This window comes from Crassostrea angulata, chromosome 2 (assembly GCF_025612915.1).
Source record: "Crassostrea angulata isolate pt1a10 chromosome 2, ASM2561291v2, whole genome shotgun sequence".
Lineage (NCBI taxonomy): Eukaryota > Metazoa > Mollusca > Bivalvia > Ostreida > Ostreidae > Magallana > Magallana angulata.
The window spans coordinates 3,589,807-3,603,931 of record NC_069112.1 but is presented as its reverse complement, the minus strand read 5'-3'; the positions used below and the strand labels follow the sequence as shown (position 1 = coordinate 3,603,931).

The window sequence follows — 14,125 nt, the reverse complement described above, 5'->3', positions numbered from 1 at the left end:
ATGAATTGTAAATAAGAACAAACTGAAGATATGTGTCACATTTGAAAAACAGTGTTTCAATCCAATCAGACAGAAGGCAAATCCTGTGTCGGCCCTCATTTCTATAACTATGTTATGGTGATGTGTGTGTGTGGAGAGAGAGAGAGAGAGAGAGAGAGAGAGAGAGAGAGAGAGAGAGAGAGAAAGAGAGGAGAGAGAGAGAGAGAGAATAAACATAGATTGAAGGTACATGTTTGAGAGTAAGCAGTAATTAATATAGTAAATTAATATAGTAAATGTAGATTTTTACAAGTTTGAGAAAAGGTTAATAAAGCAACTAAGAAAAAAATCAGACACTATGTTTACATAAATAAACCAAAAAATATGGATCAACATATAATTATACCCCCGCTCCGAAGGAGAGGGGGTATACTGTTTTACCCTTGTGTGTCTGTCCGTCTGTCTGTCTATCCATCTGTCCGTCCGTAACAAAAATTTCTGTCAAATTTATCTCAGCAACAATTTATCGCAGATGCTTGAAATTTTTACACAGTGTTTGTTAAGGCATGCCATATCACAGGATATATTTTTGTACCAATCGAACGTCAACTTCCTGTTAAATGACGACTTTGCTTATTTTTTAACCAAAATTTTCAAACAAATTTTCGTCAAAGATTTCTCAGCAGCTATTAATCTCAGATGCTTGAAATTTTAACACACTATTTGTTTAGGCACGCCATATTATGGGATATATTTCTGTACCAATCGGATGCCAGCTTTCTGTTAAATGTCGACTTTGCTTATTTTGCTATTTACATCAGAGCGGAGGTATCACTAGTGAGCATTGGCTCACAGATATCTTGTGAAGCATTGTATCATATAAATGTATGTAATATTAAATCCCGCAATTGCACGGGCTATCAACAAGTACTAGAATGTAACAGTTGATGGTCTCTTTACAGGTTCCCAGGCTGTGTTTGACTGCGTGTTGACTGAAAGATCAAAGAGAGAATATATGTGGTATAGTATTCATGTAATATCACCATGTTCATGTAGCTATACTCTGTATTATTAGGTCACCTGAGTCACTCAGGAGACCCATTGCTATCTCACGTTTGTCGTCGTGTGTCATTCATAGACATTTTACATGTAGTATACATCTTTTAAATGGGTACGAGGGCAGTGGTCATTGTGTTAGTACTGGGATAAGAACTGTTTCTCGAGAGCATAGGCCGAGGTCAACATCAACTTCTTACCCAGGAACTGACAATATAACTATTGCCCACATTCCCATTTGATTATTGATGTGTTAGACGAGGAGAAACATACCTTTGTGGTAATATCAGGGCTGATTTATCTAGGGGGGGGGGGGGGGGCAGTCAAAAATTAACCAGGGTTAAGGGAATAGCAAAGCATGGGACATAAGCCAGTAATTAACATGTATACACTGGTGGGTTCCCATTTTGCACAAATTTGAGGATTAGGTGTGAATTGTATTTTGATAGCAATTAAAGAAAGTAATAAAGAGAGAGAGAGAGAGAGAGAGAGAGAGATTACATGTCTAAGAAAAGATACATATGTTTAAAGAGTAAGTAAGTCAGAGAAAAGAGAGAGTGAGAGAGAGACTACATGTCTGAGAGAATAAGTAAGATGCACATGTTTACATGTATAAGAGCAAGTATCAGAGAGAGAGAGAGAGAGAGAGAGAGAGAGAGAGAGAGAGCAAACAGACATGTTATACAGAGCAATAAATATTAAATGATAGATACGGAACAACAAGAGTAAGGGAGTAAGAGACAAAGTTTGGTTGAGTTCATCTGAAAGAGAGAGAGAGAGATAGAGAGAAGAGAGGGGTGATAGAAAACAAGATTACATGTTAGAAGAGAGAGAGAGAGGTTTGGTAGTGAAAGTGTGAGGGATAGAGAGAACAGTTAGAAAGCAAGAGAACAGATTTAATGAGAGATAAGAAATACATGTTTAGCTGTAAAATCATGAGATAGTGAGAGAAAGAAATAATAAAAGAATGAAATTGATTACATGTCTGAGAGAAATAGAATGATGCATATGTTTAACAGAGTAAGTCAGAGAAGAGAGAGAGAGAGAGAGAGAGAGAGAGAGAATGTCTGAGAAAAATAGTTAGATGCACATGTTTACATACTAAGTCTGTGAGTAAGAAACAGAGACTACATGTCTGAGAGAATAAGATGCACATGTTTACATGTATATAAGAGTAAGTCACGAGAGAGAGAGAGAGAGAGAGGAGAGAGACTACATGTCTGAGAGAATAAGATGCACATGTTTACATGTATATAAGAGTAGGTCACGAGAGAGAGAGAGAGAGAGAGAGAGAGAGGAGAGAGAGAGAGAGAGAGAGAGAGAGAGAGAGAGAGAGAGAGAGAGACTACATGTCTGAGAGAATAAGATGCACATGTTTACATGTATAAGAGTAAGTCACGAGAGAGAGAGAGAGAGAGAGAGAGAGAGAGAGAGAGAGAGAGACTACATGTCTGAGAGAATAAGATGCACATGTTTACATGTATAAGAGTAAGTCACGAGAGAGAGAGAGAGAGAGAGGAGAGAGACTACATGTCTGAGAGAATAAGATGCACATGTTTACATGTATATAAGAGTAGGTCACGAGAGAGAGAGAGAGAGAGAGAGAGAGAGAGAGAGAGAGAAGAGAGAGGAGAGAGAGAGAGAGAGAGAGAGAGAGAGAGAGAGAGAGAGAGAGAGACTACATGTCTGAGAGAATAAGATGCACATGTTTACATGTATAAGAGTAAGTCACGAGAGAGAGAGAGAGAGAAAGAGAGAGAGAGAGAGAGAGAGACTACATGTCTGAGAGAATAAGATGCACATGTTTACATGTATAAGAGTAAGTCACGAGAGAGAGAGAGAGAGAGAGAGAGAGAGAGAGAGAGAGAGACTACATGTCTGAGAGAATAAGATGCACATGTTTACATGTATAAGAGTTAGTCACAAGAAAGAGAGAGAAAGAGAAAGAGTACATGTTTAAGAGAATAAGTAAGATGCACATGTTTACATGTAAAAGAGTAAGTATCTGAGAGAGAGAGAGAGAGAGAGAGAGAGACTACATGTCTGAGAGAATAAGTAAGATGCACATGTTTACATAAAAGATAGAAAGTGTTTACATGTTTATTTATGAAATGAGGGACAGAGGCTTAGAGAAAGAATGAGAGATAAGAAGTACTTGTTTAGCTGTAAAATTAGAGATAGTGAATGAAGGAGTAATAATGTGAGAGAGAGAGATAGAGAGAGAGAGAGAGACAGACACAGAGAGAGAGAGAGAGATTACATGTCTGAGAAATAGAAAGATGCATATGTTTAACAGAGAGTAACTCGGAGAGAAAAAGAGAGAGAAATTACAATAGTAAGATGCACATGTTTATAAGAATAGGTCAGAGAGAGAGAGAGAGAGAGATTACATCTTTGAGAGTAAGATATATTTAGTACATGTACATGTTTAATGGAGTTTGTCTGAAAGAGAGAAATAGATAGAAAGAGAGAGCAAAAATACATGTTTAGAAGAAAAAAATCTGAGGAGACAGAGAAAAAGCATGTGTTAGAAAAAAAATCAGAGAGAGAGGAGGAATAAGATCTAGAGAGAGAGAGAGAGGAGGAATAAGATCTAGAGAGAGAGAGAGAGAGAGGCCAAGAGTGCATGTTTAGTATTGAAATTGTGAGAAACAGAGATTGAGAGAAAGAAATAGAAAGAGCAGGAGTACATGTTAGGTAAATTGAGACAGTAAATACCCGGTAATTGAATTAACTTAATTGTGATGTGTACTCTACATCTTATTTTTTTTTTCTCTCTGACTTTCTCTGCTAGATAATCATATAGTACACTTTCTCAATTATGTACACATCCAAGAGAGAGAAACAGAGATAAAGAAATGTAGGGATAGAGAGAGAGAGAGAGAGAGAGAGAGAGAGCACCTCTTTCTCACTCAGCAATCTTATGTTGTATTTTTCTACTGGTTGAGTGTCTCTATAATCAGAACCAGAATAATAGACCGTCAATTATCTAAGTAGAGAAAATATATTAATCTTTAAAAAATCCAAATATATTTCTTTTAAAATTTGACATTGAATGTTTATACAAACAATAATAATCCTAAAACTCTTTATTTTCATTGAACAGGTTATGACCCAGACCGCCCACATCATGGACACAGCAAGCTCCCAATACATCACAGCAAGCTCCCAATACATCACAGCAAGCTTCTCATTTAGACTACATCAATGTTCTAAGTGTCCGGGGGACACAGCGTACCATTGTGTATCGTGTCCATGTGATCTGTGTCCCCAGTGTAAAGAGAACCATGTAAAAGATCTCCAAACAATAGACCATGATGTTGTGTCACACCGTGATAAAATCAACTACATCCCAACACAAGAGATCTGTGTGAGACATCCTAGCCATTTTTATACAAAGTACTGTGAACTTTGTCAAGTTCCTGTGTGTGATTCTTGTTCCGAGGACCAATTGCACCGATTTAGAAGTGTTCTCTATGGCCAAGGACAGCACGAAATACTGGATATACAAACAGCCTATAAAACAAAGCGACAACAACACAGAGGAACCATTCACACCATCAGAAGTGAGGCTCTCTTTTACAGACCTGTTCTCCTGACAGGAATCAAAGCTGATGTCAAAACCTGTCACACAGAATTCTCCCTCCTTCAATCAGAGATGTTAACAAAGGCCCAGAGACTGAAGGATCTCATTGACAAAGTGGTAAATGATCTATTGAACAATGTGTTATGTTACTTTGATTTCAAACACAGATGTAAAAAACAAAAGATAAAAATGATCAGACATATTGTCAGACTAAGGAGATATGAACACAGATATGTACAGCCAGCATTCACATTCAGTGCGCTACAATTCCTCTCCTTCACAAAGACAGCCCTCCCCCAGATACATCTTACACTCCACACCAGCCAGCTCTCCATGACTGAGTCACTCAACAAGGAGGATGTGATGGAGTCACTGAGTGCAATCCAAATCACAGAGAGAGGAAACCGACGCGTAGGAAACCAGTGTCTGCTGAAACTGACGTCTGGTGCTGAGCTCCATCAATCTCTCACACTGACAGGTGTTGGTCGTTGTTTACACATTTCCCATGTGACATCAGACCGGGTCTGGGTCAGTGATGATAAATACAATCTCATGTTGACAGACACAACAGGTGTCCCTCTACATCGTGTGGAGGATTCATGTAGTGGTTATGGATTACACACAGTGAACAGTGAGAGTGAACTGATTTATATAGATAGGAAATATAACATCAACAAACTGTCAAAGGATATGAAAACAATCACCACATTTATAGAGAGAACAGACTCTACATGGGAACCATGGTGTGTGTACTGGTCCCCGTCCACTGGGGATCTACTGGTCGGGATGTATAGGACAGGGACAGGCAAGGTAACCCGGTACAACCAGAGTGGACAACTCACACAAACCATACAGAACCACAACACAGGACGGGGACTGTATAGTAGACCTCTCTATATAACAGAGAACAACAATGGGGATGTCGTGGTGTCTGACTATTGGTCTGATGCTGTAGTGGTGACAGAGCGTGGAGGAAGACATCGTTTCTCCTACACAGGACCTCCATCAGGATCAGGACTATGGCCATGTGGAATCTGTACTGACGCGCTGTCACACATCCTGGTGTGTGATGATATAACCGACACAGTACAGATGATAAATAAGGACGGTCAGTTCCTGTCACATCTACTGACAGAATCACAAGAGATGGGTTATCCACGGAGCCTGAGTTATGATGTCAACACTCACCGTCTCTGGGTCGGATCACTGGACAACAACAAGGTGTGTGTCTACAGGTATATCACCAGACAGGACGCTCCGACAGGTAAGTCTGAGTCATTATCATTCACATTAGTTAGATATAGATAACTAAGACACACAGTCCGTGTTAATTATCAGTCAATAAGATACATGTAAGACATGTTTATCTGTGTAATTGTTTGTCAATATAAACAACTCATTGTTACAGGGTTAGCTGTATCTACCAGTCATTGGGAGTCAGTGTTTATCTAAAATAAAGACAAATTAGATCATTGTTTTATTAATTATATGTACAGTTACATGTCCTTGTATTTAGTGAATAGAAATAGAAGGTTGTTGTATTTAATTAAAATATATAGAGTGACACATGTATTTGTAATCGGTTATTTTGTGACATGTTAATTGACTTAATTTAATTATTTAGATAAATATTAAAGCAAGTGTCATGGTTATCAGGTTAAAGTTTTAATTTGTAGATGTAGCATTATCATTACATATACTGTATGTAATTAATTAATTAACAGCTAATTAATGACTTGTTGTAGACAAACACAGACCCCGTCCTGATGGAGACACTCAATACACGACACATCCTCACAACACAACTCATCAACTTAACGAAGGTAAAACTCACTGACGCATGTATTTGTAATCAGTTGTTTTTTTACATGTTAATTGACTTAATTTGATTAATTAGACAAATAATAGACCAAGTGTCATGGTAATCCGTTTGAAGTTTTAATTTGTAGCTGTAGCTCTATCATTACATATAATGTATGGAATGGATTAATTAACAGCTAATTAATGCCTTGTTGTAGATGAACACAGACCCCGTCCTGATGGGGACACCATGTCCAGCTCAACACCAGCCGTATAATGGAGATAGCTTGGATATTGACAGGTTGTAAATGTTTCTGTACAAATCTAGTCTGCTCTCAAAACCACACATGTTGTTTGTCACTTTGTTCAACATCTGCAGCTGAAATTGAGCTGTGTATAATTCACATGGACTGTAATACTGACTCCTGTTTATTTCACACTTTGTGATCATCCAAACATGGCTGTCTGTTGCTGAGTGAGAAACATCATGTTATACAAGTTTTCTTTTCTGAATGTGGAATATTATAAAAGAGATATCCACATGAAGTATATAATATTAAACTAAACAATTAAACACTGTAAATGTCAGATCTTTATCAATTTGAAAATGTATCTTGTTTTGCTAATTGTGCCATTATTATACCCCATGTAATGGAATTGTTAGAGAATAATGACTTCGACCTATCTCAGTCAGTCCTGGATTTTGAGCAAAACTTATATTCAACAGCTGCACAGAATTTTATGAAACTTTTAAGGTATTTAGGACACAATGTGTGGATGTGCTAATTATTGGAGAGTTCCGTTTCATTTATCTTTCTGGGAATTTTAGCCCCATTGAACTTAGAATATTGGTCATATGTTGAATTTAGCAATGAATTTTTTGTAAGCGCGACTCTTCTCAAACAGCTGAATTGAATTTCATAAAACTTTGTAGGTAGTTAAGGCACAATGTGTTAATTTGCATGTTTCTAGGAAATTTTAATTTCAATGTTTTGTCTTGAAATTTTGAACCTTTAGAATTTAGTATGTTGTTTTTGTTTAAGACAAATGATTAGATATGTGCATAATTGTAGAAAGTTTTGATCTGATGATGTTTTGCTAGTAATACCCAGTATTATTTTTAGCTAACTGAGCTGAAAGCTCAAGTGAGCCTTTCTGATCACAATTTGTCTGTCGTCTGTCTGTCTGTTTGTCTGTCCTCTGTCCGTCAACTTTTCACATTTTCAACATCTCCCCCAGAACTACTGGGTCAATTTCAACCAAACTTGGCACAAAGCACCCTTAGGCAAAGAAGATTAAGGAACGTGCCACTTTTCAAAGGGAGGTAATTAGGAGTCATTGAAAATGTTTTAGAAATTTTTCAAAAATCTTCTTCTCAAGAACCATTAGGCCAGGATAGGTGGAACTTATGTGAAAGCATCTTCAGATAGTGTAGATTCAAAGTTATGAAAATCATGACTCCCGGGGGTAGGGTGGGGCCACAATGGGGGGTCAAACTTTTACATAAGAATATAAAGAGCATATCTTTAAAAAACCTTCTCAGAATGCAATCAGCCAGGAAAGCTGAAACTTTTGTGGAAGCATCCTCGGGAAGTGTAAATTCAAATTTGTGAAAATCATGACCCCGGGGGTAGGATGGGGCCACAATTGGGGGGGGGGGGTCGAATTTGTACATATGAGTATATTTATAGAGTAGAATTTTTAGGATCTTTTGGGGAACTGCATTGCTCAACATATGATATGAATATAAAATCAACCTCTTAGAAAAGGAACTTATCATAATTAACATAATATCCAGGTGGAAAAATGGATTTTTATTTATTCAGGATCTACATTATATTACATTGTCCAGATAGCTTGTATTATAACTCCATTAAGCTGATTTTTGTCAAACTTTATGTTCCATAGGTGAGTTATGTGGCCCACGGGCCTTTTGTTTTTTGGTATTTAAGGTTTCTCTATACATGCTATACACCCACAGTTAATTCCAATTTTTAATAGAAGACCACAAAACATATACTAATCAACTATTAAAATGATGATGGTGATACTATAGGTATTTTAAAAGAATTTTTTAATGTTTGTTCGCGTTTTTATAAAATAAATTTTAAAAAGTTAACTATTTACAAATTGAATTAATTTTTTTGTCATATGATGGATATCTCCTCAGACACATGGGAAAAAATATAACAGTTTCATTACATTTAAAATTTCTATTATTGCAAATTGTTTAGTATATCCCCAAAATTTAAATTTTCATATCTTCATACTCTGTTGAAAGATCATCTTAAAAAGCTGCTTGATGTTATGTTATATAAAATGAATTTGACATAAAAGATTGAATGAAAATCATTGCAATCACACACAAAAAAAATAAAAATTGTATTTGGTATGAGGTTCCTCAGGTAAGAGTTATCGTTCCTAAGTCCTAAGGCCGAAACACCTTGGGAACTTTTCAATTTCTTAGTTGAAGAAAATTTCTTAAATATTGTGTTGGAATGATAAATACTACATATTTCATTATAGGTCTATATAAGCAAATATAATCGCTTTAATGCAACACTATGTCAAATAAATAAAGGGGATAATTAACTTATAGGATTTATGTATCCAAACCTGAGAGAAATTCAAAACCACCCTCCCATCCCTTTAATTAAGGTGGTATGGAACATCTGTCAATAATGATGTGAATTAAAGTACATTACTATTGAAATACTTTCATTGGTTTAGAATTTTCTTTCACAATATTTTACCAAAAAATATGTTTTAGAAAATTTGGAAAAGTAATAAATTTTTCAAACCCGACTCGAACTCGTGACTTACAGGTCCGTAGTGAGCGCTCTAACCCACTGCACTATGCTGTAAGGTAACAATGATGGGAAAGAAACTATAATTTATAAAATTACACTTGATTTATTGTTTATTTCTATAAATAATATGACACAACATAAAGGTGTCCCATACCACCTTACATGTAAATAATGAGTTTTATCAAAATTTTGATTTATTCTATTAATTTAACAAATTTTTCACAAGAGCGGTCCCCATACAATTCGCATCAGTTGAAATCAGCCAGTACCAGAATTACATGCTTCCAGATTTACTTTTTTGCGCACTTCGTCATCAGAAAGTGGTGTAGAATGCCACCTTAATGCATACTCTGCCATTCATGATGTGTAGCGCTGTCAAGTAATGGGAGAACTTGGGGTGTTTGAGCTTGCTCACTCTTTCCTTCTTGTCCAAGTATTTGGTATTAATCATTTAATACAATAATAAATTATTTTTGTTTCTTGCAGACAAGCTGCTTTTCAAACGCCTTCAGGGGGAGACAGAGGAAAACCTTCCCGGATTATCCATAATTCCAATGGAGTTACAGAAGCCAAATAATTACCGGTCATCAACGGACTTTGTGTTCTGTGCGTGAACTCTACATAAACGTTTCATGAATGGACTCTGTATCTGTGTAGGTGAACAAAAATAACGCGTCATCAATGGACACTGTTGCTGTGTATGTGAAATCTGCACAAAAATAACGCTTCATCAATAGACTTTGTATCTGTATAGGTGAAATCTGCATATATAACGCGTCCTCAATAGACTCTGTTTCTATGTGTGTGAAATCTGCATATATAACGCATCCTCAATAGACTCTGTTTCTGTGTGTGTGAACTCTACATATATAACGCCTCATCAATAGACTTTGTATCTGTATGTGTGAAATATACATATATAACACGTAACAATAGACTCTGTGCTCTGTGTACCTAAACTCTTTATGAATAAGGCATCATCAATGGAATCGGGTTTTTTTTTGTGTACGTGAACTCTACTGTTTTTGTTATCATACGTTTTTTATTAATTTTATCTTAGTGTAAATTTTGTCAGTATATAATTTGTTTTACATATCTAAGCTCCTGAAATTTCTGTTATCATTCGGTGCTAGGACGGAGATGTCCATTACAATTGTAGCCAATGTGTCACATATTGTTTTGTTTTTTAAGGCGTCGAGCTAATGCTCGGCAGCCTTCTAGCGATCGTCTGGATTGGCAATCGTCCAAAAATTCATGCACTGCACCGCCTTTTAAATGCGCACAAAATAATAAGTTCCTTAAAGTATTAAACGTATTACAAGATTTTTATTCCATTTATTCAACTACATTGTGTACAAAAAATCCAACCTTGCCTCCCTGGTTATTGATAACTCTTTACATAAGTATAAATTTGCCTATTCAAGAATGGCGGATGAATACAAAAGGTGCAAACATTACTAAATATTATTTTAGTTTATCGATTACATTTTAACTGGAGACCGTGCCCGATAGAAATAAAATTTGATATGTAAATTTATTTGTTATCGGACACGGCCTCCAAAATGAATGTAAGCGATAAACGTATCTAGTGATTTTGTTGCAATAAATAAACACGATAATGCAGTCGGTTTGGTCGAGCAAAAAATAGCACGTGTTGTGGATTTGTTTGTAAACAACCATACCATAGGTAATCTTGTTTCAAACGGGAATTGAAATAAATAAAAGTATGTTTTATTATTATAATTAGAGACACACTGTAATCAATGTATTCACCTTGAAAATTGTTCAAAGACTGTTTAAAGCAGAAAGAAAATACATGTATAATTATTTTTAACTTTGAAATTTCTTTGATTTTTGTAACTATGATGAGTTATTGTATTATAAACGCATCACAACATATTATATATGGAAATATAGTGATTTTTGTTTTTAAAGAACGCAAAACATAATTCATTTACTTTTTTTTATTCTAATATGTATTATTTGATATACGACTATGAGTACAAAAATTCAAATTATTGATATCATATTTTATCAATCTATATAAAAGAAAATGTCAGCTCGATGCCTTTGTGGCCGTTCCGGCCTTTGATTTAATTGTGATTTTTACACAAATAATCTTGTATGTTGTAGTAAACATTATATTCAAAGGGGAATAACTCAAAATTTGTATTTTTCAGTCAGGATGAAAAAACAGTATTCCCCTTGAGAATGAGAAATGAATTTGATGGTTTTTATCCCTGACAGTTTTATTGGTAGGATTGAATATCAGTTAATGTATTTTTACAATATATCGTAATCATATGGAAAGAAGTGATCTGATAAGCTTTTGATAAGAATTTGATAAGTGTTAGATGGTTTTTTATACAATGTTATGTAGTTTTAATTTCAATATATTAATAGTTGATGTTAGATTAATTCATTAAGTTTGAGCTGTGCATGTGTAACAATTGGTGCATCATATATTGCTTGTTGTGCTCAAAATGTAGGTCACAATGACCCAATTAGAATCATGGTAGTTTATGGTGAAACTATTTTAGAACATATCTATTTGGAAAAAAAAAACCAAACTTGTGTTTTAGAAATGAAGTACCATTAATCATACCAGGAGTCATTTACTCATGTATATCAATGTGAAAGTAGGTAATGATGACCTCAATTTGTATTTAGCAAGCTGCTAATCCTATGTGTTGTTATTGGTGTTTAAGCACATTTCTCACACTCTGTATCTCTGTTGACCAGATAGATAGGACAACTCAAGTTAATGTCATTTTCTTTTGAGAATTTTTTTGTTTTGTTTACGCAGACAATGAACGTGATGAAATACATTTATAACGTATATATAGTGTTATGTTTATTTTTATTGTGTTTACGCTTACCATGAAAAACATAATACTTGTATACAAATGATGTTTGGGTAAATGTAGCGAGCTGTAGATAAAAGTCAATAAACTTGAAGTAACATATCTATATTGTTTGTCTTTTTTCATAGTCAGGCAGTACTGTAATACTTGGTACAAAATGAGGACACGGATTAATCCAGAACGAGGACACGGATTAATCCACAATCACACACTTTGTATATATACCGATAACCCGCGATCCCGCATTTCAGTTTCATATACGGTTAATCCACAATTACGCATTTTGCATATACCGTTACACCACAATCTCGCATTTTTAAATATCATATATCTAAAATGTAACATCTAAACCAGAGACATATAAAACAATATGTCTCTGTCTAAACCAGACAAAATTCGAAAAATAAATGGCTTAATATGTGTAATTTTATATTCCAGAAATCAAAAAATAGCATTACCCTGCCGTTTTTACCTTTTTAAAATCTATTTTGAATTTAAAACCACAGGGGCTCGGTTGTCAGACACTGAATTTTATAACAATTTATTCCCGAATAAAAAAATATACATAAATGGTCATTCAATATATGTTCTATGGTATCGAAATAAAATATGCCGTTAAAATCGCCCTTTATCGTTGTTTTAAAAAATGTGTATCATATGTACATTAAAACAAAAGGCCCAGGGGCCACATCACTCACCTGAGCAACAATTGCCTTAATTCTGATCAAATTAGCATTACAGTATCAAAATACCTCGACATTAGTTGTCGAGGTATTTTGATACGGTAATGCTAAAAAAAAATTGAAAATCTGCCAATTTTTACCCACCTCTTTTTTGGGTAAATATTAAGCCCCTTTTGTTGTTGTACCTGTAAGAAGATTTTTTTCTTTTCCTATATACCCCCCCCCCCCCCCCCCCCCATTGCGTGGCCTCACTTTTCTCTAGGGAATCATGGTTTCATCAAACTTAAATCTGCATAACCTCTGCTTTCACACTAAGTACTGAGTTTTGGACCGAAAACTTTCCCAGAATATTTATAAAGATTTTCTCTATATATTCCTATGTAAAAATTCAAACCGCCATCACGGCCCCGCCCTACCACTAGGGACTGTGATTTTGCAAACTTGAATTTACACTACCCGAGGATGCCTCTATACAAGTTTAAGCTTTTCTGGCCCAATAGTCTTTAAAAAGAAATTTTTTAAAGATTTTCTCTATATATTCCTATGTAAAAATTCATCCCTCATTGTGGCCTCACCCTACCCCTGGACTATTATTTAAACAAAATTGAATCTATACGATCTGGGGATGCTTCCAATCAAATTTGGGCTTTCCTGGCCTAATAGTTTTGGGAAGAAGTTTTCTTTATATATAAAAATTTATCCCCCATTGTGGCCCTCCCCTACCCCAGGAACCATGATTTGAACAAACTTGACTCTACATTATCTGAAGATGGTTACACGCCAATTTGAGCTTTCTTGGCCTAGTAGTTTTTAAAAAAAAATTTTTTAAAAGATTTTCTCTATATATTCCTGTATAAAAATTTATCCCCCAATTGTGACCCAACCCTACCCCCGGGGACCTTGATTTGAACAAACTTGAGCCTAAACTATCTGAGGATGCTTCCACTCAAATTTGAGCATTCCTGGCCTATAATAGTTTTTGAGAAGAAGATTTTAAAAGATTTTCTCTATATATTCCTATGTAAAACTTGATCCCCCTATTGTGGCCCCTTCCTACCCCCGGGGACCATGATTTGAACAAACTTGAATCTACACTATCTATAAGGATGCTCCCATTTTAAGTTGAGCTTTTCTGGCCTAATAGTTTTTGAGAAGACGATTTTTAAAGATTTCCTCAATATATTCCTTTGTAAAAATCCATTCCCCATTGTGGCCCCACCATACCACCAGGGACTATGATTTGAACAAACTTGAATCTACACTACCTGAGGATGCTTTCATTTTAATTTGAGCATTCCTGGCCTATAATAGTTTTTGAGAAGAAGATTTTAAAAGATTTTCTCTATA

The 14,125-nt window shown here is 35.4% G+C and overlaps 1 protein-coding gene across 1 annotated transcript; it reads left to right on the top strand.

Annotated features, from left to right (window-relative positions):
* Nucleotides 1–984: 984 nt before the first annotated feature.
* Nucleotides 985–10,091, top strand: LOC128171387 (uncharacterized). Its single transcript, XM_052837181.1, has 5 exons — nt 985–999; nt 4,142–5,885; nt 6,367–6,444; nt 6,640–6,722; nt 9,718–10,091. The coding sequence occupies exons 2-4, from the start codon at nt 4,145–4,147 to the stop codon at nt 6,696–6,698; spliced, it is 1,878 nt and encodes a 625-aa protein (XP_052693141.1). The 5' UTR covers nt 985–999; nt 4,142–4,144; the 3' UTR covers nt 6,699–6,722; nt 9,718–10,091.
* Nucleotides 10,092–14,125: the final 4,034 nt, after the last annotated feature.